A 24,188-nucleotide genomic window follows, 5' to 3' on the forward strand; every position below is an offset into this window, starting at 1 on the left:
TTTCAACTGTTACGCAAACGTATTTGTATCTGCAGGAAGCTAGGTCTTTAAAATACAGCAACTGTCAGTACACTATCATGAAAACTAGAGCAATTACCTGGGCCGCGACCGCCTATAAACAGCAGTTTTCATCAATATTAAATGGTGCCAATCAAACCAGCGCTTTTCACACGTTGGGAAACCGCAGCAATCAGAAGGTCTCCACAATCATCCAAGAAGATTTAAGCAACAGGCAAGCGCAGCAAGTTCAGGAATTGCCACAAATTAAATTGCCCCAGACTGAAACTTTATTCAAGGGCAGCAACTTCGCCTTTCCATGTTTAAATAGAAGGTAAATTATAAGGCTTTTGTGTTATGGTGATTATTTTGGATTAACTTGAATTGTGCTGAATGCTCAATGCTAGCCGAACAACATAATTACAAAACATAAAAACCACTAGACTCTAAAATACATAGTTTCATAATAAAGTACATATTTTTATTATTGTAGATTTGTGGATGGACCTGAACCTAACTACCAGAAGACAACAAGTGGATATAAACAGTTTAAATACAACAAACCGTTTCACTTCTTTTATAATGAGGGGGTTCTTCCTGAAATGCAGGTGCCACATTAAACTATTTACCAGGTTCAACAAAATCAACTTTTTCCATTATTTAATTTTTGTGTATCTTATTTATACCTAAGTCAACAAAAAACAGATCCAAAAATGCTAAAAAATTTAACTGTCACTATTTTCTAGTTGGCGTATGAAACTTGGGGAGAGCTAAATGAAGATGCAAGCAATGCAATTCTTCTGTACACAGGTTTATCAGCAAGCTCTCATGCTGCTCAGCATATGGTAAGTCAAGTGTTTGCTTAAAGCCTTAGCTAAACATATATACCTTGTTGTTTAGTAAAAATTATTTTCATCATTTAAACAGGAAAATTCGATGCCTGGTTGGTGGGAGAAGTTCATCGGACCTGGTCAAGCACTTGACACCAACAAATTCTTTGTGATCTGTGCCAACCAACTGGGAGGATGTTATGGCTCAACGTGAGTGTTTGTTGTTTAAATTTGCCTTTTCCTCAGCAATATTTTGAGTGGGGTTTTATATTGTGCTAAGTAATAATAGTTTCGTGATGGTTGCCACTTTTTCAGAGGTCCTTCGAGCAAAAACCCATTCACTGGCAAACATTATGGCACTAACTTCCCAATGGTCAGCATCAAAGATATGGTGAAAGCCCAAAAGCTACTGATGGAAGAGCTTTCCATCAATAAAGTAATGTCTGCATATATACTTTTGATGGCAACTAGCATCTAACCACAATGCTTCTGTTTGTAGCTTTATGCAGCTGTTGGTTCTTCATTGGGTGGAATGTGTTCTGTTGCCATGGCTGCTTTGTACCCTGAACAAGTGAGCAGGTAGGTACTGATGACATGTTGAAAAAATATGTTATTCCGCAGCACATTAAATTATATACATCTTCTTTAATAGGGTTGTGTCCATATCTGCCTGTGCGAAGACCAACCCAACAGCTATTGCGCTCAGGTATTTGCAGAGAAGGTGTATTATGGAAGATCCTAACTGGAACCTTGGCCATTATTATGACCAGGAATACCCCTTAAGAGGCATGAAATTGGCAAGGTAACCTTATACTTACATTTTATGTGCATATCACAATATTTGTACTACAGTGATGTGCGTTACTGCGCACATATGATGTTGATATGCAGAAAAAAATTTGTCACGATATAACGCCTTTATATACGTGGAGTTTCTCGGTCAATAATTGCCAACTGATCAGAGGCAAGTGGATTCGTATCATCCTTGCTTGTCATGTTTACAGAGAAATTGGAACACTCACGTACCGCAGTGGTTTAGAATGGGAGCAAAGATTCGGTCGCAACCGAATTCCACACGAACCTCCTTCACTCTGTCACAACTTCGAAATCGAGCAATATATAGAATATCAAGGTCTCCTATTTGCTACCAAGTACGACCCCAACTCACTGCTCTACATTTCCAAGGTTTGTTCAGCACTGTGTACCACTATTGATTGAATGTTCCTCGCCTCTTGTAGTTATGATATGTTTGGGTTAAGCACATACTAACTTGGATCAATACGGTGTTAAGACCAATGTGTAACTCCCACAAACAAAAGTTTTGGTTGTTTTACGATTTCTCCTGTGCGAACGTAATTCCCCAATGGTTAATTAACATACGACAAACCTATGTACTCGAAAATAGACGTTGGAAATTCCCACCCTGTGTTCTCGTCACTTGTTTAGCGTTACCTCCACAACCTTCCAACACCAACTCCCCGTCGCCACAGTTTCGATGATCGTTCATTGCGTCAGACGCAACCTAAAATATGCACACGCGTTAGCCGTGTGTACCCAAGCATGTCCGCTGTTTGCCAAGTTGAAGCGTTATGGGTTTCAAGGGCCGCAGACAAAGGTCATGTTTGATTATGGCATCGTTTGGTTTGAACCACAAGTCTCAACCATGGAAACCTGACATAATATAGGTCATGTTTTGTTGCTTTCCCAACATTTTGTAATGTCACTAAACTGTGTATAAATTGCAAAATTGGCTACTTGATCAATGAAGTGAATTTAGTCGATCTTTCAACAAACTGAATCTATGACTGCATTATTTCTCGTTTGTTAAACAAGTAAGCACACAAATCTCAATACATTTCGTTTACTGCAGGGCTTTCATATTAGACATTCATAAGACCAACTTAATACCACTCTATATAAAAGTACAACTGATGAGTTGTAGAGATCGAGTTGAAGATTTGTTGGCGACTGATTTCAACGACTTTGGTTTATGTTTTCTTTCAAGACCACACAATTGCACGTGAACTTGTCGCAGCTAAAACAACATTAATCGAACCTTGCAAACCCAAACTCGCCCTATATTTCGTTGCGGTAAATGCAGCCACATCCAGTCGAAAATCTGCACTTTGCCCCCTGTACACCGAGTAATAACCTCTCACCTGTTTTACGTTATCCAGGCGATGGACTTGTTTGACATCAACGATTACTTCGAGGATACCAACGAGGACGCGTTAGCTCGCGTTAAGTGCCCTGTCCTGATAATGGGCGCCACCAGTGACGTCATTTTTCCGATCGAGCAACAGCGCGACTTAACGAACCGACTTCGGAGCACAGGTTGGTTGAGTTGGACTCTAACCCGCGCTGGAGAAAAGTAACTCTGCTCGTTCATCACGTGCTTGCTTGTTTAGCAGGGGGTTGTAAAACCAAACGTTGGCCCACATGAAACTTGCTCGTAAACTCGTAAAGTTTCGAAAAGAGAAAGTATTTAAAGTTTACTGATTTACTGGGTTGGCGATATTTTGTTGACACAACCTGTTTGTATGTCAAGCGGAAGTTTTGATGCAAAGCAATCTTTCAATTATTCACGAATAATCACAAAACAACAAAATTAATTCTAAATATCCGTTTGTCTGTGGTCAACAGTGGAATTTGATTTTCCGAATCATTGCGAAATGATTTCCGTGTTCTTTATCTGTTAAAACAGCGACGTGGCCCAATACTATACGTAGTTAGTCTTTAGTTTTCTCACAAATACCAACGTACATTTTTTCGCAGGCAACGAAAGTGTTTCTTATTACGAGTTGAACTCGATCTACGGCCACGATACCTTCCTGTTGGACCTCACCACCATAGGGACAGCAGTTAAAGGCTTCCTTGAAACGAAGTTGGCCACCACAGGAAACCTATCCAAGAACAAGTGAAATTGATTGCCGTTGCATACGGGACGTTTGATTCTGTTTTCGCCGCGACTGGATGTGACGTAGGCTTTTGTGGAAAAGCGCACGTAATACCCCGTTTCAAAGCATGGCGGTGTGTGCAAACCGCTTGTGGAGTGTTTGTTCTTAGATTAGGTGAGAGTTCGTTATGTAAGTAAGTGCAAACATATGTTCCGGCCTCAACAACGTGCGTTATGCAAATATGCCGGTTGTCATTCTGACGACGTGGCATTTTGTTTCGATTCTGAATTGTCTTCTGCAGTATGGTGTCGTGTATACTGCTGTGCTTAACCGTATCTCATTACTGTATTTTCGCCTTTTCATTGCCTCCCTACGTATCAAGGGTTCCATTTGTTTCTTCATTCCGAAGCTTTCCCGTGTCAACTAGCAATTGTGTTTAGCATTGGCTGTAGGTGTAGTTTTTGCTGATTTAGTTCTGCTGTACGTTCTTTCCTGACTTTTTTATGTCGTCCTTTCCTATTGGGAGCGGTCTGTTGCTAAAAATTCGTTATTTATATTTTTCTTTTCTTGTCTGCTAATTAGGTGTTGGTATCATGACAAATACATTAACCTGACCCCACCTGTCGTCTGTTTGAAGTCATACTGTGTTTAAATAAGTTTTATCCCTGGTGATAATAAGTACAGGAGTCAGAAACAAGTCGTGTTTGATTTACAATCTGTATAAAGGTTCTATTATAAAAGTAATGTAAATGTAAAGGGTTGGCACATATTTTTCAGCTACGAAACAGGTTAAACAGTAGGACAAGCACGTGTATCATCATAAAGGTAATTGACGCAATCTGAAACATACGTTGGCTTGCGTCTCTAACGAAAAGTCCTGGCGGATACGCGTGGCATAGAAATTACAAGCAGTATGCAACATTGACAGCAAATAACTTTCCGCAAGCTGGTTTATCACGATGACTGTTTTATTGCAGTGAACGCAAGTAAATGCAAACTGACCTATAGGAACACGTGTTAAATGCGTCTTCCACACATCATATTTGTGTGTTTGTTTTCACGCTTTTCCGTTTCGGTTGTTACATCATAATGCCTCTTCTCCAACTGTGCAATGACTTTTACTTCCAGCCTCGGTCACTCGAAATCGAAAAATGTGCAAGTCATTGCTTGACTAGACCGAGTGGTTATGCAAAACAACACGTGACTCGGGAAAAAGACGCGGGTAAATTTGCCAAGTCATTCCCTCCCGCTTATTGTTGTACAACGTCGCTAAGGCTTCATTTCATTGCGTAGCAATAGTGCCACCGAGCAGTAAAAAGAAAAAGGGCGACTTGTCGCATGGTTGCAGTAGAGATTTTCACAAAACTGATTCCTACACACGACGATTGCTATTACTTCAAAAAACATTATGTTGCATTGATAATAAAATAAGATATTTACTTTGCTGTCGCTGATATAGTTGTTTGTATGGAAATACAACTCATCTGTTGCTGGGGGTGAATTGTTCGTTTATGCGTAAATGTGTTGATATAGTTTGGTTAACATTTTGTTCAACAAAGCTACATTTCATGGTCCTTGGTTTGTCCACAAAGTGCAACTAACCAAAAATCTGGGTATACGAAAATAACATTTGGAGGTCAATTGTAGACATGGAGGTCAACTGATATCGGCCGAAAATTGCAAATACAAGAATTGACAGAGAACATGTTTTCCTTGGTATCTAAACGGCACTGTATTTATAATGGGACTATTCATTGCGGTAAATGCTTGAAATCATTACAAAAGTTTTAAAGATTCATTTTTCAGCAGTCTTTGATTCATTTCCTTGGTCCTGGGATTATGGACATAGCGTGATTGTTCCTTGATTAGTCCAAGCACAAAGTAAATTTATCGAAGATATCTTCGCGATAAAAATTGCATAAAGAGATAAGATTATCACACAGAACAACTGACTCAGCATCGATTGACTCAGTAGCAATTTAAACAAATTTGTTCAAGGCTTTCAGAAGTCTTACTTGCAGGAATAACTTGGTAAGCATACGAGTCGTGTCGACCTGTGGAATGTGATACGCAAGGGGGAGGACGAAATTATTCAATCGATAATCATGAATTATGCGTGCTCTCTACGGGGCGTTCGTAATTATTTGCCCCTCCGTTAGGACTTCGTCTCATTATTTTCCGCTCGCCTCACCGCTTGCGGTTTGTAAAGCATCAAAATTGACAACATTTTGCTTCGAAACTTGCAGTACCACGTCGCGTTGTAGGCCTACAACTATTAATGCAATTAGGCACAAAAGGGCGGAATAGTTAATGCGTTCACCCACAATGTCAATCCATTAATTCCATACTACTTGATATTTACAAGTTACTTAGTTTAGTTTATTGATTTGGGAAATAATGCATCCATCGACCTTATGAATAAAATAAAAATTTCGGAACTTTCCAAATGGAGCAAAGAGGGTAAAATGCCGACCTAGGTATAAAATATATAATATATGTAATGTGAACTTATCAGAAATTATCAACCTGTTTATATCTGTAACCACTAATGCAACTCTGCTTTAATGAAATTTCTGAAGAAAATTCTGATATCATTAGGAACACCAAGCGCAATTTAAAATATATTTGGCGACTGAAAAATACCAAGGACAGAACAGACATTGATGAATCAACACGCCAAAGAAATAAAAGCCTTGTGAAATGTCAATTTGCATTTAGATCAATGCGCAACGCGCGCGTGTGATTAGAGACAACCTCACACCTGACGCCATTTCCAGCAGCAACCCTCAGTTAACAGTGTTGCATTATTCAGTCCACGGCCGGCGTTGATTGTTATGGGATAAGGGCAGGAGCGTGCAGCTGTTGGAAGAAAAAAGCAACAGGTTATCGATTAATGTTATGTATTTCATCAAACCCTGTGCGCTTTTACGCCTCATAGAATGGGTGAAGCCTAGGGGATAAATCGACCGATAAGCTTCCAGTCGCTCCAGAAGGGCTGGTGCGTTATCTGTGTCCAGGTTCAGGAACAGTTCCAGGCGAAAATGTACAAGTCCTTACGTTGCCTTTATTAGCGATATATTTTGATTGCAGTTTAACTGCTATAGAAGTGTACAGTTGAGTGGTAATCAACTTATGGTTACCAGCAAAGGAGAGGCAAACCGATGTAAATGGTTTTTTTCTGAACTTGATTTGTTTTCATGTTCCTTGCAGTAAATCAGTGTATCTTGTTTCAGTTGCCACGCTAACAAAGACCAAAAGATACTATAGAACACTTGGAACTGCACATTTGTAATTTGAATTGCTTGGATGGCAATCCGTAGTAGAGGTTACTCTTTTGGTCTAGGCGTTGTACTGTACTTGTTTCTACTTTGTCTATCAGCGAGGCCATTGGTGTGTTCCGGGGATGAGAGCAGTGCCGGGGAAGGCATACACAAGCCTCCTCATGTATTCACCAATGACTTCATAGTGGAAATGTCGCCGGAAGGCCCTTCTACCGTGAAGAGGGCCCATGCAGATTGGCTTGCAACGAGACACGGCTTCGAAAACCGTGGCACAGTAAGTGTTTCGTTGTTATTTGAGGTTCAAGTTTTCGAAGGTTGATGAGCGCCATTTTTGTTGTGTGTCTTCGCACAACTTAAAACGAAGGTTAGGGAATTGTCTTGCTAGCTTCTGCGCAAACATAAGGAAACGATGGGGTTTCGCTTGAGCGCTCACTGGCTTTAGTGTTTGCCTACCAGGCGTTGTGAAAGTAAACGCCAAAGACAAACAAAAACCTCGCAGGCTTACTGCCGCAAAAGGTCATATTGCGACTTAATAATGAATTTGCAGCCGTTTTAATCGGGCGGTCGCGCACCAAATGAATTATATATGGACTTGCGTTCGAAAATGCGACTTGGGAAGACCTTAAAAACCGTCGAGCGAACGCAACTGACAAAAGATACAGAGACGTGACGTGAAGCTGGACGGTTACGTCCAATCGTCATTGTCCGGGAATGAATTATTCAACGTCGACCACTACCGTTGCGCACAGCCTGTATCAAATTCGTTGATCGAAACGGACTTTCAGCCACTATCCATCATACTTAAGTCACCACGCGTATTTTGTGACTTGAGTGATGCAAAATGAACGGTTTCTTCAGTGATTTCATACGAAAAACCACTGATGAACCTGGTCAGTATAAGCTTGATGCCACAGTTCTACCCAAAAACTTCGAAAATTCGGTTTTCTGCAGAAAACCTAATTTTTGACCACACTTGCCCCAACAAAATCACTGTGCGATGTGACGATATGGAAATTGTCTTAAAACTATACCATATATGGTAACAGCTGAAGTTACGCTTGAATTTTCTGGACATTTTTCCAATATTCACGAAAATGCACTTTAGGCCGTTTTTGATTGTTATCAACGCCAGCATTTTTGCTCAAATTTGACAACTGTAGAAATATTTTTCGTATCCGATCTTCCCGGTTTTATTAACTGTCACCATGACAACTCGGTTTGACGACAGCAAAGGTCTAACACGTCACGACGCTAAAAGCGTCTCGTTGTTTGAGATGTGATATCGATTTCGTGTTCTCATCACCCGGGAAAGGCTGCTTGCCTGTCGTACTGTTGCTGACGAGCGCTTCGAGTCACCAAATAACCGCACCGGGTATTTTGCGGTCGTTTTTGCTGTGCAGTCCCATGTGCGTGCATCGGTTAGAACGGCCTGACTGATTATAATACACTGGCCTAGCCATGCAAATATATACAAGAATAGGCATGACCTAAACGACAGGGTTTTTTCTGCCGTGTTTTGTTAGCGTTGGGGTGAAGTCGTTTTGAGTATAAAGGCGAGAAACACATCCTGTTCAGGTCACTTTCATCCTTTTTAGCAATGGAAACCTTACTATAATGCAGCCAATAGTGGCCTATCACGTCATGCCTTGTTAAAATAGCATTGTATATTTTTCCACATTTCCATGCAAAAACAGAACGGTTTTATTTTGGTCGAAATTTTCCTCATAAGATTTCCGCCATTTTTGTGAGGCATCGTTTGCCAGTCAACTTCGCCATAAAGTAATTGACGCAAAGTGGCGCTGTGGAGTAGCGAACAGTTGGATTTCGATTATGACTTTTCTTTGGGAACAAAAGTTTATAATCAGGCGTTCTTACCACGAAGATTGACACCTTAGCAAATCAACACAATTTTTTTGTTCGCAATGTACTTCTACCAATCCAGCTCAGACTGCAATGTCCTCGACAGACACACGTAATTAGGCAAAAAAATGCGTCAGACATTTCCCTGATAGTTGTGTTGCTTTAGGTTAGCCAATACATCCACTGCCGTTGCTCCACCTGGTAAAGCAGTACGCTAGTGCACCGATGAGGGTCACAGAGGTATTCACGAAAATCCCGAATATCGTTTCTCCACAGCAGCATAATCCCAACCCACGCTTTTTAACATTCGCAAATAAAACCTTAATCGAAGCCATACGCCCGGTCATACGCAATCAGCATCCTTTGGGAATAAATCACATCATTTTCTGTCATTATGTCACTAATTCAAGTCCTAATCACGATTCGCATCCACGCGTAACGTTGCGTCTGATGGGATTCCTTTCCTTTCCGATCGATGTATAAACGCGTTTCCTCCTCGTGATTATCTTTTAGTGACGCAACGAGCACGTGACCTTCCAGAGCATTTCCGCTCGGGTGTAATTGAACTCGCATGACCCTGACGAGTGTTACTCCCCAAATCACCAATTTTACTACTTTGCCCAAAGTCTCGACAGCCCCGTAAACGGTTTATTGGGGATGTGGTAACGTAAATGTAGCAAACTGTTTGCGAATAAACAATTTCAAACTTCCGTCGATTATATTTCTACATTTTTACTTTTCAGATATTGTTACATTTTTTGGACCACCATGAAATTTTTTATGTTAATGTCTCCTACAATGAGCAGCATTGTCCAACCCCAGGAAATAAAGTTGACAAAATGGCCCCTTTTTGCGAACTTACATGAATTGTTCAACAGTCATGCCAGAATCCCTTCTTGTTTACAACTTACTAATTAAACAAAAACTGGAATGTATAATAATGAAATTCGCAATTATAATAATTAGGTTGTTTTACAAATTTTTTAACCCGCTGCAGGAAACATTCGGATTAGTAACCGAACAACTACAACGCGCCAAATGCGAGTATTTGTGGCTTCCCACCGCAACACTTCCAAAACCTTGCGTGCAATAAACTGTGTTGATCCGGATTTATGCGGAAACGAGCAATGCTGTGGTAAACAACAATCTTTCAGACAGGCGCCGGTAACAGTTTGGCCTGTCTTTCAACCGTAATCGTCAGTAGGGGGACGCCGACCCACCTTCCACCAACAATAGCGCGTGTGGTTACAATGTCACTAAAAGTGGCTCGTCAAGTCACAAATTCAAGCGACCAGTCCAAATGCAACCGAATCGCTTGGGCAGTAGATAACCATTTAGGCGAGCAGCCAATACCGCAAGGCTTACCTCCCAAGAAACAGCGATGCTTTATTGAGGCCGAAATAGGTTCATCGTTTTGAACTTTGTACCAACTCTTTCTCCAATTTTAGGTTGTGGGTGACGATGGTTTGTACCACTTTCGGCATCGAGCGTTGCAACGAGCCTCGCAGGAACCGAGTCTCGAACATATTTGGAAACTGCGGATGTCACCTAAGGTTTGACCCAACAATTAATTTGCACCCATCTTTTCTACACGTTTCTATTATTTTTTTAAAAATATTTTAAGTGTTTGAAAATGCACTTTGTGTGCAATCGGAGTTGTAATGTGAAACTTTAAAAATAACTTGGGTATTTACACAGAGTTCACATCATTATAATTTTGATTAAATACCACAAAAATATGACTTAAATATTTTGATGACCAACTGGTAGGTTTTGACATCCGCTAAAGTTTAAAAAGGATATAATTTCAAATCCCAAATGCGTCGAAGTTTTTGGGTTTATGTAGCAGACAATAAGCGTAAAAGTATTTAAAAAGTTGTGCCACTAAATCCGGTCGCCCGAAGATTGTAACAATTCCCACCATGCAAATCTCAGGTAAAGAAAGTACGTCAACTTGAAGGATACGGAAGACTAAAGCGCGGTTACAAGAAGCGAAGTGCACATGCCTACCAGGGACTCGATCCACTGTACAAATTCCAGTGGTACATCGTAAGTAAACCTTACTCCCTTTATGACAAAAACGCCGCTTTTCCTTCATGGGGTCGTGTCCTTTTTGTGTGGCGTTGTAAAGTTTATATTTTATGGAGCAACTCGAAGCGAAGTTGATTTTGGGCTTGCGTCGATTGACACAACGGCACAACCTACTGGTTTATTGCACATTTCGGTTATGCGGTACATTGTTATCACCCCTCTATCGTCTTGTTCACAGTGATAGTCGTGTTGGAGAACGGTGATATTGAACTCGTGATGTTTGTTTTTATTATGTCTGTTGTCGTTCCAACATTATCAGATGGACAATGAAATTAGGCCCAAAACTCACAAATCCTTCAACTGACTTTCATTGTGACACAATTTTTTTGTGCAAAATGAAAATATTATTGGTACTTTGTGGGTATGTGGGTAAACCGCACGTTGGCATATAGTTTCCTCACAAGGCAAACACCCAAACTCCTCAATTTGCTTCAACATTAAAAAAGTGTAGTGTTGAATTTAGAAACAGTTGTTATTCCAACCGTCTAACATACGTTTAACATTGAGCGTGCTTTATGTACCACGATATGGAATCTAAGTGGTCTTCGACTTTTACAATTACACCTACGCACAGTGTTTAATACTCGGGCAAACAACACCGTCAGGCATGTTCTGGTCATTAACAACGTAATCACCCTTAAAACGAAGGTTTAACGAGGACTCCGTTGATTTTGCAGAACAACACTGGACAGGCCGGCGGCAAAGCGGGCCTTGACCTCAACGTACAGAAAGCTTGGGACATGGGCTACACTGGCAAGGGCGCCACGGTGGCGATTATGGACGATGGCATCGACTTTTTGCACCCGGACTTAAGGGATAACTACGTGAGTTGTGTTGTAAAGGGTTATTTCATGAGTGAATGAAACAATAGGTTAATACTCAATATTATTCAAGTGTGTAGAACTAGCATGGTTAGAAGTCATTTGATTTCTAAATTTGTGCTTGTTTTGGTTCATTTAACTCAATTCTGCACATACAAAAAACGGGTACCATACCCTAATTCCTGCAAAATGCAACATCAGATCCACAACATAAAATGCACAAGGTTTGATTCTTAGTTTCAAGAAACACAGACGCACGGATTAATGCTGAAATATATTTGCAAACAATTACTTCCGACAAGAGTGTTGGCACAGAGACTTTACAATAACTGAAATACGCACAAATATCAAACAACATACTACAGAATACGAGGAACAGGGTTTGAGATTGAACAGAATAAACGGTTCACCCATAGTAGTTACAGATGCGGTACATGTACACGATATGACATGATATGCTGATTGCGCACAAATGTGTCTTGAGTCGACTACAGGATGCAATACAATGAAAAACGAAACTTAACGTGGACACGAAGAAAGTGACTTGAAGCGTTGGCACTACGCAGGAAACATAAATATTTGGGACAAAGCGAAAAGAACAAACGCAGCATAAATACGTTGAGTAGCAAAACTAGTTTTCATTCATGACACAAACCCGGTCGTACATTGCAGTGTAAACATGGTACAATTCCTTTCAAATTACCCCAATGACTTGTAATCAGCGTTCCTGACGCCCATTTGCAAACAATTTCCTTTCAATTTGTCCGTAAATATTTGCCCCACTCGGGTTCGCGTTGATTTTCCTGTCAAATCAGGCGTCGTCGACGAGCAAAGTCGTCGATTTTGCAGCAATCTGTTGTTCGACTCTTTCAATGAGCCACTGGTCGGCCTCCTTCTTCCTACGCAACCAGCCGACTGTGAGGTGACTGTCGATCATTGCGATGCGCCGTTCTTCGGACATTGATGACCATCTCCTGCCTTTGAAGCAAGAGTTGCCTGCCAGATCCAGCAGGGCTTGGCGCAGTCGCGCGCATACCACAAGCCCGACGCAACAAACAATATCCTTTTTTTGCCTCTCAGTCATTTCCCGCCAGGGAACAAATCGCGCAAGGTAGAATGGTCCTTTTGTGGGATTCGACGGCTCGCAACCGCTATGTGGGGATCGCAGGTGCTCGCGTATGTCCTGTCTGAAATCTTCGCTGGTCACGCTACGAATCAGGCGGTCCCGGAGGCGAGTGGGGTAAGAACATAACTTTCTTCTGGGCCTGGAAGAACGCTTCTTATGGATGCGGATTTGTTTCTCAAAGAGCATTTTTAGACTCTCCCGCCACACACGTTTCGTTGCACCGGCGAGGGCTTGAGTCACAATCCCTAGTTGTCCTCGAAACCGAATCTCCCACGAGTGTTCAGACACGAATGCGTAACCCACTGGTGGTGGCTGCGTCGGATCTCCAAGGCTAGAAAGCGTTTTGAGATAAACTCTCATTTTGTAAGTCCGTTTGACGTCATCCACACTCTCCAGGTAAATGTATGGAGGATTTGTGCAGACGTACTGGTTGCGTGACACCGCCTCGCTGTTAGCTCCGTAGTAGCATGCGCGCACTTGCTGCAGCTCATCAGACGTCATGTACACGTCATACCATGGATGACGTATCGTAATTCGGCGGATGTCGTCACGTGTGTCTTGCTTTAGGGCGTCAACGTCGAACAATTCCATTATCTCTATAACAGAATAACATGTTAAAAAAAGGAAAATTGCAACGAATTTGATCAAACGTCGAAACTTTTGTTGAAGTGACGGCGGTGATGAACTTTTCCGGCGCTCTTTGTCTTTATAGTGGGTCGTTGCAGATTGAACTGAGAATTCTCAACAGTTCAACAAAATATTTACCAAACGTACATTTGAAAAACGTGTTCCAACAGTATATTAGGCGCCCAGGGCTTGCTGCACGCGAAACGCGAAAAGTTAAATTTAGAAGTTTCCTTACAGAGCTGTCAAATACAGTTTCCTATTAGGCGGAGGCCAACAAGTTAACCGCATGATTTATTAGCTGGGAACTCTGATGGGAGTTCGCATTGCCTTTGCTTCAATTTTTCACATTCAACCATATTGCATACATGTACAATGTCGACCATGCACACACGTTCATCTCTTACCACTATACGGTTAGCTCAAATTGGCCGCATTAGTGTGGGGTACAGCTCTATTTACTTTCAAGTCCCAATCGTAAGAGTTTTATTGCAAGAGTTAGTTTAAAGTCTGCGGTTTCTCACTGTTCTCCATCGCAATTAAATGACTCACATGAATGTTTATGTTTATTTGCTCTCTCCCTCCGTTTCCCAATTACCACTGCAGTGTTAGGATTGCATCAGGTTAGTAAACCTGAAGACTGAAGGTCAACACTTGGCCAATGATCAACCAACAGTTAATTATTGTAATATATTTTCCGATCAGATTAAAATTGAAACACAGTTTAGGCCATAGGTAGGGGGAAAAGATAACTCAAAGGCTGCTATTAGTGGCTCAAGTGGATTCGCTGCATGAACCAGAAGTTAGCGAGCGCTTGGGCGTTTAACCTATAGCATATCATAAAATCTTACCTCTTTGGTCAACCGACGCCGGGGGAAAACCGAAACTTATTTCTTTGGCCTCGTTGACGTAAGTTGTCAGTTGTCTTCGATCGCGACCGGGAATCGTGATCACGACTCGGGATGTCATGAGTCTAACAGTCCGGAACGCGTTGTTTACGTACGGTTCAGTTGAATCCGTTGGATCTTGAGCAAAAGCGGTGGTTGCTGCGAGGACGAGCGGCAGAAATATCGGCAGAATTGTCCTCAATATTTTGATGCTCCTTGCTGATGTTACTTGACGACAAATGATTCTCAAGTTACGCATGGTCGGGGAGGAGCTTCTTTCTGGCCGTAGTCCGCCTTCTCATGCTGGTTGCTTAGTAAATTCCAGTTCTCCGGCATGTATACACACAAGTTAATAATTCCGTAACACACTCAGCAACTACTGGGGCTACACTAAAACTCTATACCCCCATGCACGATAGATCTGTGATGATAAAGGATTGGGTTTGTAAATACTTTGACATGCAGCGGTTTGTGTCACTTGAAGTTGCCCTATTACTTTGATGGAGTGATCCGGTTCTAATCTTTGCGGTTAAAACGGTGTTTGTTTCAAAAACTTAGCGAAAGCAGTTACGATGCGTCAAGCTTACGTACAAGGTTACCCTGTTTATCCCAAGCTGAAATCTCAACCTTCAAAACAGATTCTAGTTAATCCACCAGCACTGGGGCTTCGCAGTGGCCTCGACTTCTACCTCTCTCGTCAACGTGGCTGATGGACTGTCGGCTTCGGGCGAATGCGGTTCGAGAAACTGCGCGACGCACGGAGTAACAATGGCGCCGCTTGCCGCTGCTATGCAAATAGCGGCTCCGGGCTGTGTAAGACATTTGTAATGCTCCGTCAAGATTAACAGACGGCGAACAGCAACAACATGCACTGCAGCCCGCCCTCATAGCGTTGGGTAGTAAAACAAAACTCCACTAGCGTCAGCAAGCCCCGTTTTCCTGTTTTTAAACCCCGACCGCTTTACAAGCTGTCGTAACTGCTCGTTATCCCGACATAAACTGCATTACGATAAATTTCACCCGCACTGCGCGTTAAAGGCTTTCCACAGTAAAACCGTAGACGCCGGCGCAAACACGTCCACTGTTTGATCATCTGTTTCCTCTCACTTCGTCATCTGCAACCCCACCGAGCACAACTTGTGCGTTCCAGGTCTTCCGTCACCGGCCGGAGACAAACATGTTGTTGGAAGCGGCATCTGCTTGCAAGTGCTTTAGCCTTTAGCGTCGAAACTCATGCAAGCGGCTAATCGCGCGTGTTCGTTTATTGTTGCCTCCGCTTTCGAGATTGCTAATCTCGTCGGAACAAATCGCTGCGCCCACACATGTGCGACCCGACATTCTTCGCATTTAACATTGCGGTACGGATACGCCAAGTACTTTTGTCTGTCCTGAAGTATTTAATTTTGCCATTCAATTGCCAGCCTTAAACAAACTATAGTGTGTGAAAAACATGTTGAAATAAACTTGGGAACGTAACTCACGGTTTTATAAATCCTCGAAACAAACAGTATTGTTGAAATAATTAAAAAAACTCAAACAGTTCCATTTAAAATTACGTAATATTTTTTCACCAGAACGCCGAAGCAAGCTACGACTTCAGCAGCAACGATCCGTATCCCTACCCGCGCTACACAGTCGATTGGTTTAACAGGTGCACCACCTTATTCATCTATAACTGTCTCTTTAATGTCCGCGCCTATATATATTACGGCAAATGAAAGATTCTTTACGACAGCGAAGTGACTGGAATGCTGCCCAGGATTGATAAGCGACATGTTCGTGAAACGTTGAGTTGTGGTTTGTTTGTTTGTTTGCACGCCAAGCTGGGTTATGTCTGCTATTCCATCATCGAAAGCATTTACGAGGTTTTATGGTAGGCTTACGCGAAAATACAGTGAGCCCCATTAGTGATATTACCTCCTTTTTATTTGCTTGATTCGTAAATATTTGTCGGTGTGCAGCTGGTTCAGCCGTTAGAGGTGGTGGCCAATTTGTCTAATTTTATCCTATACCGTCCGTTGGAAAATTCAAATCTACCACTGGTCATTTTTCTTCCAACATGATTAGCAAATACTGGTAAATGTATGGGGTAAATAATGAATGTTTACAGGAAACGATCCATACGCAAATATTCAAACCAAAGTAAATGAATGGATAAGATCAGCCAAAGCTTAAAATTACGCCGTTGGAAAAGCCTCAAGCCGTTTTTTTATTCGTCCAATGTAATCGTTGTCGAAAAGGTTGCGTCAATTCCAATTCTTCAAATGATTCCGCTTCGTTTGTTTTATCGATTTTGGAGGCATCTTACCTGAAAAAGCGTACCAAGGAACAAACAGCCTGACAGATTCTCTTTCTTTAATCAGGTCGCTTTGACCAAAAAATGACGCGTTCGTCTTTTATTTCAGCTTTGGCAGCGTTGGGTTTTTCCTGTTTGATGAAACGTAAAGCAGGAAATCAATATGGGGAATTCGAATTAAATCCCTGACGAATTACGCGTCTCGTTTATTTGTGAAATTTGATTCGATTGGTCATTGAAGAGAATGCATAGAGAACCAATCGCTTTGTCTTGGGTAATTCCACCTCCGGAAGAATGCTGTACGATTACAGACGCTTCTGTGTTGCAATGTCGTTCATTGAAGTGGAGAAACCGCAACACAACTTGCGCATGCAACCGCAAAGCCAGTTTTAAACTTGCAAAGCAATAGCGGCCAAAATTATTTAAAAAAATACAAACACGCGTTTTAAAGTTGGCACGGAAGGAAATTTCCCAATATAGCATTGCGGCTTCTGCAGTATTTGTTGTAAAATTGTCGACTACATGTAATCCGTCGTATGCGTCGCAAGAAGAAAGTTCCGTGCGCAAAGCGGGGTGAATGACCTCCGCCTTGGAACCGCTAAAACCACGCATGCCGATAGAAGTTATTGTTTGTTGCCAAAGATTGCAGTCTGTCGCCTGATCCCTAGGCAATCGACGTTTAAGCTCCGAAAACCACTTTCACCTCGGCCATATTAGGCGGAGACGGGCGCCTCGCGTGCCTTTTGTTGGCATAACCGATCTTGATAAAGTTCCTTAATGGACCCCTCGATGGGGTGGAAGATATGAATGCGGTTTGTCGGCGTGTGGCCTCTTATGTCCACTTGTCCGTTTGCGTTTGCACACAAATATGCCTCCACTGCGGTTCATTGCAGTTGCGTAATGTCTATTTGTGGGTTGTCACCGCCTGAATGCGCAAATATATTTGTCACTGTGGCCCACACAGCGCCCGAACATAATTCCTCTGACAGATTCTTTGAATTACGAATGTTGCGATAAAATGACAACCGTATCTATATTTAACTTAGCACATATTAAGCCACTTGTTATTAGCCTTGCGGTCAAGTGTTTTGACAAATGTGCCAAAGTCGAGAAAATTTTGTCTGATCTCGAGTTATCTTTTCTTTAGGTTGACTTTTATTAAAAGGCCTTTGTTCTATTTGAAAACGCCCAAGGAAAGGCATCACTTTAGCCGGGTACGTGATTGGACCCAAGCAAACTATGGCTTATCTGGCGTCAAAATCTCATTCCTCACCAACGTACACATAAACAAAACCTTTCGCAAAGAGCTCATTGATTGTTCCCATTGCGGTCAGTGGCCTTAACGATTCTGATTTTTCCAACCTGGGTTTATTGATGTATATCTATAAGGGCTTTGCCTTATCAGCTCTGTGTACGACTTCAAGCAGAGGTTTGCACAAGCCGAAGTCCAACCTTTGTTGTTGAGAAAGACCCCATGCTTATCTGGGCAGCAGATGGACGCTTACGGTATATCCATCACTTTCGCTTGGTAACCCAATGTTGTTTGCCAGAACATTGTTATGGGGGTGTTTAAAACCCCCCGGTTTCCGTTTTTGTGGTTGAGGAGAAAATACTTTGCCTCTTAAACTTTGTTACTTGCGATTTTATCATTCGTCAAGTATTGTGAAATTGGATAGTACGTTTCGTTTATATATCAGAATATTACCCGTTATTGGATTAATTATTCCGTAAGGCTTTTTTAGTTTTGGTAAATACGTCATTTTGTAATTCTGACATTTTGTAATTTTAGTTTTGGTAAATACATTTTGTAATTCTGACGGAATCTTCAAACAACCCGGATTAACTTTAACTCTCTTCAAAAATTTGGTTGAAAATTTGAACAAAATCCTTGATTTCAAACGCACGATGTGTAAACAGGACAACTTTGCTTTAAAATGTGTCTAAGATACCATAGCAAAAAGTGTGTATCGAATTTTTTAATCAACGCTCGTCTTTTTATCTACACAGCCACGGGACTCGTTGTGCTGGCGAGGTTTCGAGTGTTGCAGACAACGGAATATGCGGAGTTGGGGTCGCTTACGATTCAAAGATTGCCGGCATAAGAATGTTGGACCAACCTTATATGACAGACGTGATTGAAGCCGCCTCCATGTCCTACAAACCAAACCTGATCGATATTTACAGGTCGGAAACGATTAGCTTTTTTGTACGTTTATAATTCGCAATCTAAAACGAAATTAAAACGGGCTTCGCGACCTGAAAAGTGACATCGTTGAAATAATCAAAAATTAAAATAAAAACCGAATCGAAATGTATTTAGTCACCTCTGGATTGTAACCGATAAAACTGTTGACAAATAAAAAACGGATTGTTTGGCGACATACGGGGATCTCACGGCACTGACGCAGAAGTATGACGTCATTGAACTACAAATTGGGAGCCGACGGGTCAAAATCGAGCGTAACAAGGAGATTGTTACTGCGAACGTGTCAAACACTCGTTTGTTCGTCGCGGGGCGAAATTCCTCATCGATAAATCGGCGTAATTATCGATTAGCCGCCAATGGCTTCGACGTCCCATTGCAACAGATGTTGGAACGAATCGCTGATTGTGTCCGTAATTTTTCTTCCGTAGTGCGTCATGGGGACCTACTGATGACGGACGGACTGTGGACGGGCCACGTGAACTTACGCTGAGAGCTATTGTCGACGGTGTGAATAAGGTAAACAATTTAATCAAGCTTACCGCTGTTTAATTTAAATAATTTTCCCTTATGGGGAGAAAGACCTGTTTCGGGCGTTGCTACAATTCGCACCTCACGTTGTTTATGAGATCAACGATTGTGCAACGCCACATTGTAAACGAACGCTGCAAAATTTATGGATTCTCAACCACATAAGGCTAAATATTTAGTTACGTATGTTACACGTGTATCACTTCGCTGCCCAACTTGAGTCAACATGAATCGTGGGAAGGCTCACATAATATCAACATTCCTGTTGACTGACGAGCTTTAAAGATAACTTGTGTCGGTGTAAACATAACAAACTCACGCCAATTCCTCTGCATTGGTAAAAATAGTCAATGCTGTGCATAGCATGGGCGTGACTATTCGTGGAGAGCACATAAAAAACAAGATAGTTTATACGTTGGTCATCCATCCAATATACACTGGCCCTAATATAGTCATCCAAAATGCCTTCCGTTGGCATTCGTAAGCTGTTTACTATCGTATAACTTGTTTTGGAATTTACATGCATTACCTCCAAAACTGCTATACATACGGACCGCGTTTTAACAATATAGTCTGTCATGGATTATGCTGCTGGGTTGCCAATCGCTACACAAACACTGCGCATACGACCTTTACTGTCACCCAGTGACGATTGAAAATGTTGACGAGATGGTTCGCCATCGATTTTGTAATGTTTTTTTTAAATTTTTTTGGGGGGAATTGTAGTATAGAATTAACGTTAATTTTTGTCTAATATCGTTCGTCGTTTGTTCAGGGTCGCAACGGACTTGGGTCAATTTACGTTTGGGCGTCAGGGGACGGTGGGGCTGACGATGATTGCAACTGCGACGGTTATGCTGCCTCCATGTGGACGATTTCCGTCAACTCGGCCATCAACGACGGGGAGACGGCTTTGTATGACGAAAGTTGTTCCTCGACACTTGCTTCGACCTTCAGCAACGGTAGAGGTCAACGACCCGGCTCTGGAGTGGTAAGTGTTGTGTTTTTTTACTGCAGATGGTTTTCGTCATAAAGGATTTTATACCATATTGCTTCGGAGAGAATTAGATTTTGCTTACCTCCAACCATGTGTATGCTTCTTTTCAATACGCCACAGGCAACCACAGACCTTTACGGGCAGTGTACGTTGAGGCATTCGGGAACATCTGCGGCAGCTCCGGAAGCCGCTGGCGTTTTCGCTCTGGCCCTGGACGCAAACAGAAACCTTACATGGAGAGATATGCAAGTGGGTGTTTTGTTACGTTGTCATCTGGTCAGTTGACCATTATGTCTTTCTGTTTTGTATTTATGATTGCAATTATGAGCAACCTGTCTAACTAAGCGCTCACGGGTGGAGTTTTGAATGCTTTTGTGACTCAAACAACATTTTCATCCGATCTCAGCATGCTGATTTCGAGGGCCAGGCTCTATTGTATGCTGGCCTATACATAGGACTTACCTATCTATGGCTTATAAGGGCTCTAAGAACCCAATAAAGCAATATAAAAACGCCAAACGCCACCGACAACCGCGAGGGAAACCTCATGCAGATTAACCGTGAAGAAAATACCAAGCGACCAAAAAAGTTACTGCTTACAGATTCAGCGTTAAATTTACATATTATCCTTGTACAGCATCTGACGGTTCTCACTTCAACACCCAACCAGCTCCACGACACATTACATCAGTGGAAAACGAACGGAGTTGGTCTTCTCTACAACCACTTGTTTGGTTTCGGGGTCTTGAATGCAGAGAAAATGGTAAATGCAAAAATGCGGAATCACTTTTTGGTTACAGATACGCTCATTCTAAAATACCCCTGGGTTTACATGTTGCGTTTAGTTGAGCTGATGCTGAGATGTAAAGGTAGTTCGGATGTAGTTTTTGGCGTAAACGCTCCTTCAAATAAACACAAGAAAGAAGTAACATTTACTTGTTGCCTCTAATATTGGCAGCTTGAATTATGAGGTTTTTGTTTATTTAACATTGTATTTGAGGCGAAATCCTCTTTCCTATTCAAAACATTATGCGCAACGAGTTTACGACTCTGTAAAAGTATGTGCCCCGCAAATAAGCGACTCTAAATGCGCAAGCTTTCACGAAAAATCTCTTGACAGGTTACAATGGCTTCAACTTGGAAGACTGTCCCTCCACGATTCCGCTGCCAAGGAGGCTTGATCGAAAAAGAGTTTGAAATTCCGTTAAGTGGCGCCCTTGAGTTGACGATTGATACAGAAGCGTGTGATGGGAAGGCGAACCATATACGCTACTTGGAGCACGTTCAGGTTGTTCATTTTCGCTATTACGTCCACAGTGGACCTAGTTTTGTCCAACGCTGGGGTGACTAAAGCGTGCTTGAACAGACACGCTCAGCTGCTTTAACTACGCATGAGAGCTCTTGAAATCATGCCAGGGTGTAAATCTAATTATGATATTACGGTTGGGAATTGACATCCGCCCTGCTAGCTCAGTCGGTAGAGCGTTGGACTCTTAATCCAACGGTCGTGGGTTCGAGCCCCACGTGGGGCGTGGTTTCTTTTTTGGCTAATTATTTGTTTTAGTTTGTGTGCGAAAATGAGTAAAAACCACAACAGGATTGCATCAAGCATTCGAATCAGCAATTCCAATTAGCCATTTTATGCACATATGATATGACGTAACCTCCGAAAGGATTTGCATTCGAGTAATTTCCTGTTAAATTCTACAAACATTGTGACGTAGGCTTCATGTTACAAATCGTTTTATGAGTGAATTTAAAATATATTTTTACACACTTTCGCGAAATAAACCAGACCCTTTTACTAAAATCATTTGTATTTGCTCACAAACCACATTCGTTTTTCATTTGTAAATTTCCTTACAAACCACATTCGTTTCGCTTTGCTTTGTGCATGAGGATGTCAGAACACGCGTTTTGCGGTTATGTAAGGTTGGAATATTGATTGTGTTGATAAACGATTTTGAAGGCTTGTTTGAAATAAAAACCTTTTGTCTAAGCTAATATCGATCACAAGCTCCTTTATGAAATTGGTCCAAGAAAACGAAAATATGTATTCATGCAATATCTTATGCAGCTTCTTCGTTGATCGATCGGTTAATTCCGATAATTAGGCTTGTTGATGCATGCCGCCCTGCTAGCTCAGTCGGTAGAGCGTTGGACTCTTAATCCAACGGTCGTGGGTTCGAGCCCCACGTGGGGCGTGTTTTTCGTTTTTAATACTCTAACTATTGTTATACAGTCTTCGTTTTTTAATTTTGCTCCATAACTTTATACAAGGCCTTCATCTCGCTCGACGCGTCGCGCCGGGGTGACGTCACAATCAATCTGACGTCACCGATGGGTACAAACTCGATGTTGCTCAATAAACGACCCAATGACGACGACAACACGCATGGGTTTAAGAGGTGAGCGTTTAAAGCAAAATCACTTTCAGAGATTATAGAAGTGTTTTTAATAGATGGCCGTTCATGACAACTCACACTTGGGGCGAAGATCCAAGAGGTGTTTGGAAACTTTCGATTTCATTCAAGTCCCTGTCTCCACAACAAGGTGTGTATCGTGCCTTTTGATTTAGAAAGTTTTGTACCAGTGCAAAATATTACATGAGGGATAGGGTAGAATTTTTAATTGGTTTTTGAGGCTTTCAACACCATTTAAATGATTGTGTTACTGCTGTTCTCGAAATATCACACGTTTAAATTACAATATCCTTATATTTGCTGGCGCATAACAAACCAATAAACATTAATAAGTTATACCTTGCGCGGTATCTTGTAGCAATTCTGTACAGAAATAACACCAAACTTACTTTAAGTGATAGTCTTTTTTGACATCCTTATAGTACGCTAGTAGTCATTTACGCTAGCAGCCATATGATGTAGTACATTACGTCATGCCTATATGTGTAACGCTTCTATTTCGTCATCTAGGGACACTACAGCGTTGGGCGCTTCTGTTCCACGGAACACAGAAAGCCCCGTACATCGACGAGATCGTTGAAAACCGGAACTCCAAACTGGCAATCTCGAAAAAACTGGAATACGCCGAAGGGATTTTGCACGACTTGATGGATGAGAAGGAGCTTTCCGATGCAAACGAGAAATCGACTTTGTCTTGATAAATTGCTGTTGTTACACATGTGATAACAACCACTGTTAGTTAAACATTCCGTATCCATCACCATCCATGCAAACAAAAGGAAAGAATGTTTTCTTTTGCATCAAGTTTTTCTTTGCATTCTTTTTGCTTTATAAGGGTTCCTTTAATCTGGTATGCCTGGTTGGCGTTTTTGGTAATACCCTCTTTACCATTGACAACAAAACCACACAGTTTACTATTATCTTAATTGTTAGTTTGCTGTTCGGATAGTCATCTGGGCAACAATTTGGAGCATTTTTAAAACTCTACTTCATTTAACGCCAACCTGTCTTTTCCTTTGATGACGTAAGTTTCAACTCTGCGTGTTTCCAGTCTCATCGTTCCGTGCAATGTATCTCGCTGTGATTTCTTCTAATTTAAGGTTTTTCCATGTGAGTATCAGCCTCCGGCCCATTGCCGTGAAGTATAATTATTGTGATAACGTCAAATAAAATCTTGCATTCAACTTTGCGCTGGTCATTACCTACAGTATATTAGGGTTGCTATATATGTCACTGCACAATTCCAGACTGTGCATGGCATTCACGTCAACAAAGTCTTGTCCAAAATTTAGAAATATTTCTTGACAGCGCCTCAAAAACGACC

At 41.7% G+C, this 24,188-nt stretch overlaps 3 protein-coding genes and 2 non-coding genes across 5 annotated transcripts; 4 read left to right on the forward strand and 1 right to left on the reverse strand.

Moving 5' to 3' along the window:
- The first annotated feature begins 39 nt into the window (after nucleotides 1-39).
- LOC145898471 (uncharacterized) lies at nucleotides 40-4,336 on the forward strand. The gene is made up of 10 exons (XM_082986934.1): nucleotides 40-331; nucleotides 491-605; nucleotides 744-842; nucleotides 925-1,037; nucleotides 1,143-1,263; nucleotides 1,327-1,406; nucleotides 1,480-1,629; nucleotides 1,832-2,012; nucleotides 3,005-3,161; nucleotides 3,603-4,336. The coding sequence occupies exons 1-10, from the start codon at nucleotides 78-80 to the stop codon at nucleotides 3,746-3,748; spliced, it is 1,416 nt and encodes a 471-aa protein (XP_082843060.1). The 5' UTR covers nucleotides 40-77; the 3' UTR covers nucleotides 3,749-4,336.
- A 2,625-nt stretch (nucleotides 4,337-6,961) lies between these two features.
- On the forward strand, nucleotides 6,962-24,022 carry LOC145897696 (neuroendocrine convertase 2-like). Its single transcript, XM_082986094.1, has 14 exons — nucleotides 6,962-7,279; nucleotides 10,314-10,418; nucleotides 10,801-10,914; nucleotides 11,634-11,780; nucleotides 15,989-16,065; nucleotides 18,718-18,894; nucleotides 19,345-19,432; nucleotides 20,220-20,435; nucleotides 20,562-20,690; nucleotides 21,079-21,204; nucleotides 21,562-21,729; nucleotides 22,722-22,849; nucleotides 22,903-22,994; nucleotides 23,375-24,022. The coding sequence occupies exons 1-14, from the start codon at nucleotides 7,031-7,033 to the stop codon at nucleotides 23,560-23,562; spliced, it is 2,004 nt and encodes a 667-aa protein (XP_082842220.1). The 5' UTR covers nucleotides 6,962-7,030; the 3' UTR covers nucleotides 23,563-24,022.
- Nucleotides 12,092-14,825, reverse strand: LOC145898947 (uncharacterized). The gene is made up of 2 exons (XM_082987623.1): nucleotides 14,379-14,825; nucleotides 12,092-13,499 (listed from the first exon to the last, which is right to left on the reverse strand). The coding sequence occupies exons 1-2, from the start codon at nucleotides 14,671-14,673 to the stop codon at nucleotides 12,589-12,591; spliced, it is 1,206 nt and encodes a 401-aa protein (XP_082843749.1). The 5' UTR covers nucleotides 14,674-14,825; the 3' UTR covers nucleotides 12,092-12,588.
- On the forward strand, nucleotides 21,901-21,973 carry Trnak-cuu (transfer RNA lysine (anticodon CUU)). The gene has a single exon. It is a non-coding gene; the product is annotated as a tRNA-Lys (tRNA).
- On the forward strand, nucleotides 22,573-22,645 carry Trnak-cuu (transfer RNA lysine (anticodon CUU)). The gene has a single exon. It is a non-coding gene; the product is annotated as a tRNA-Lys (tRNA).
- Nucleotides 24,023-24,188: the final 166 nt, after the last annotated feature.

This window comes from Ascidia mentula, chromosome 4 (genome assembly GCF_947561715.1).
Source record: "Ascidia mentula chromosome 4, kaAscMent1.1, whole genome shotgun sequence".
Taxonomy (NCBI): domain Eukaryota; kingdom Metazoa; phylum Chordata; class Ascidiacea; order Phlebobranchia; family Ascidiidae; genus Ascidia; species Ascidia mentula.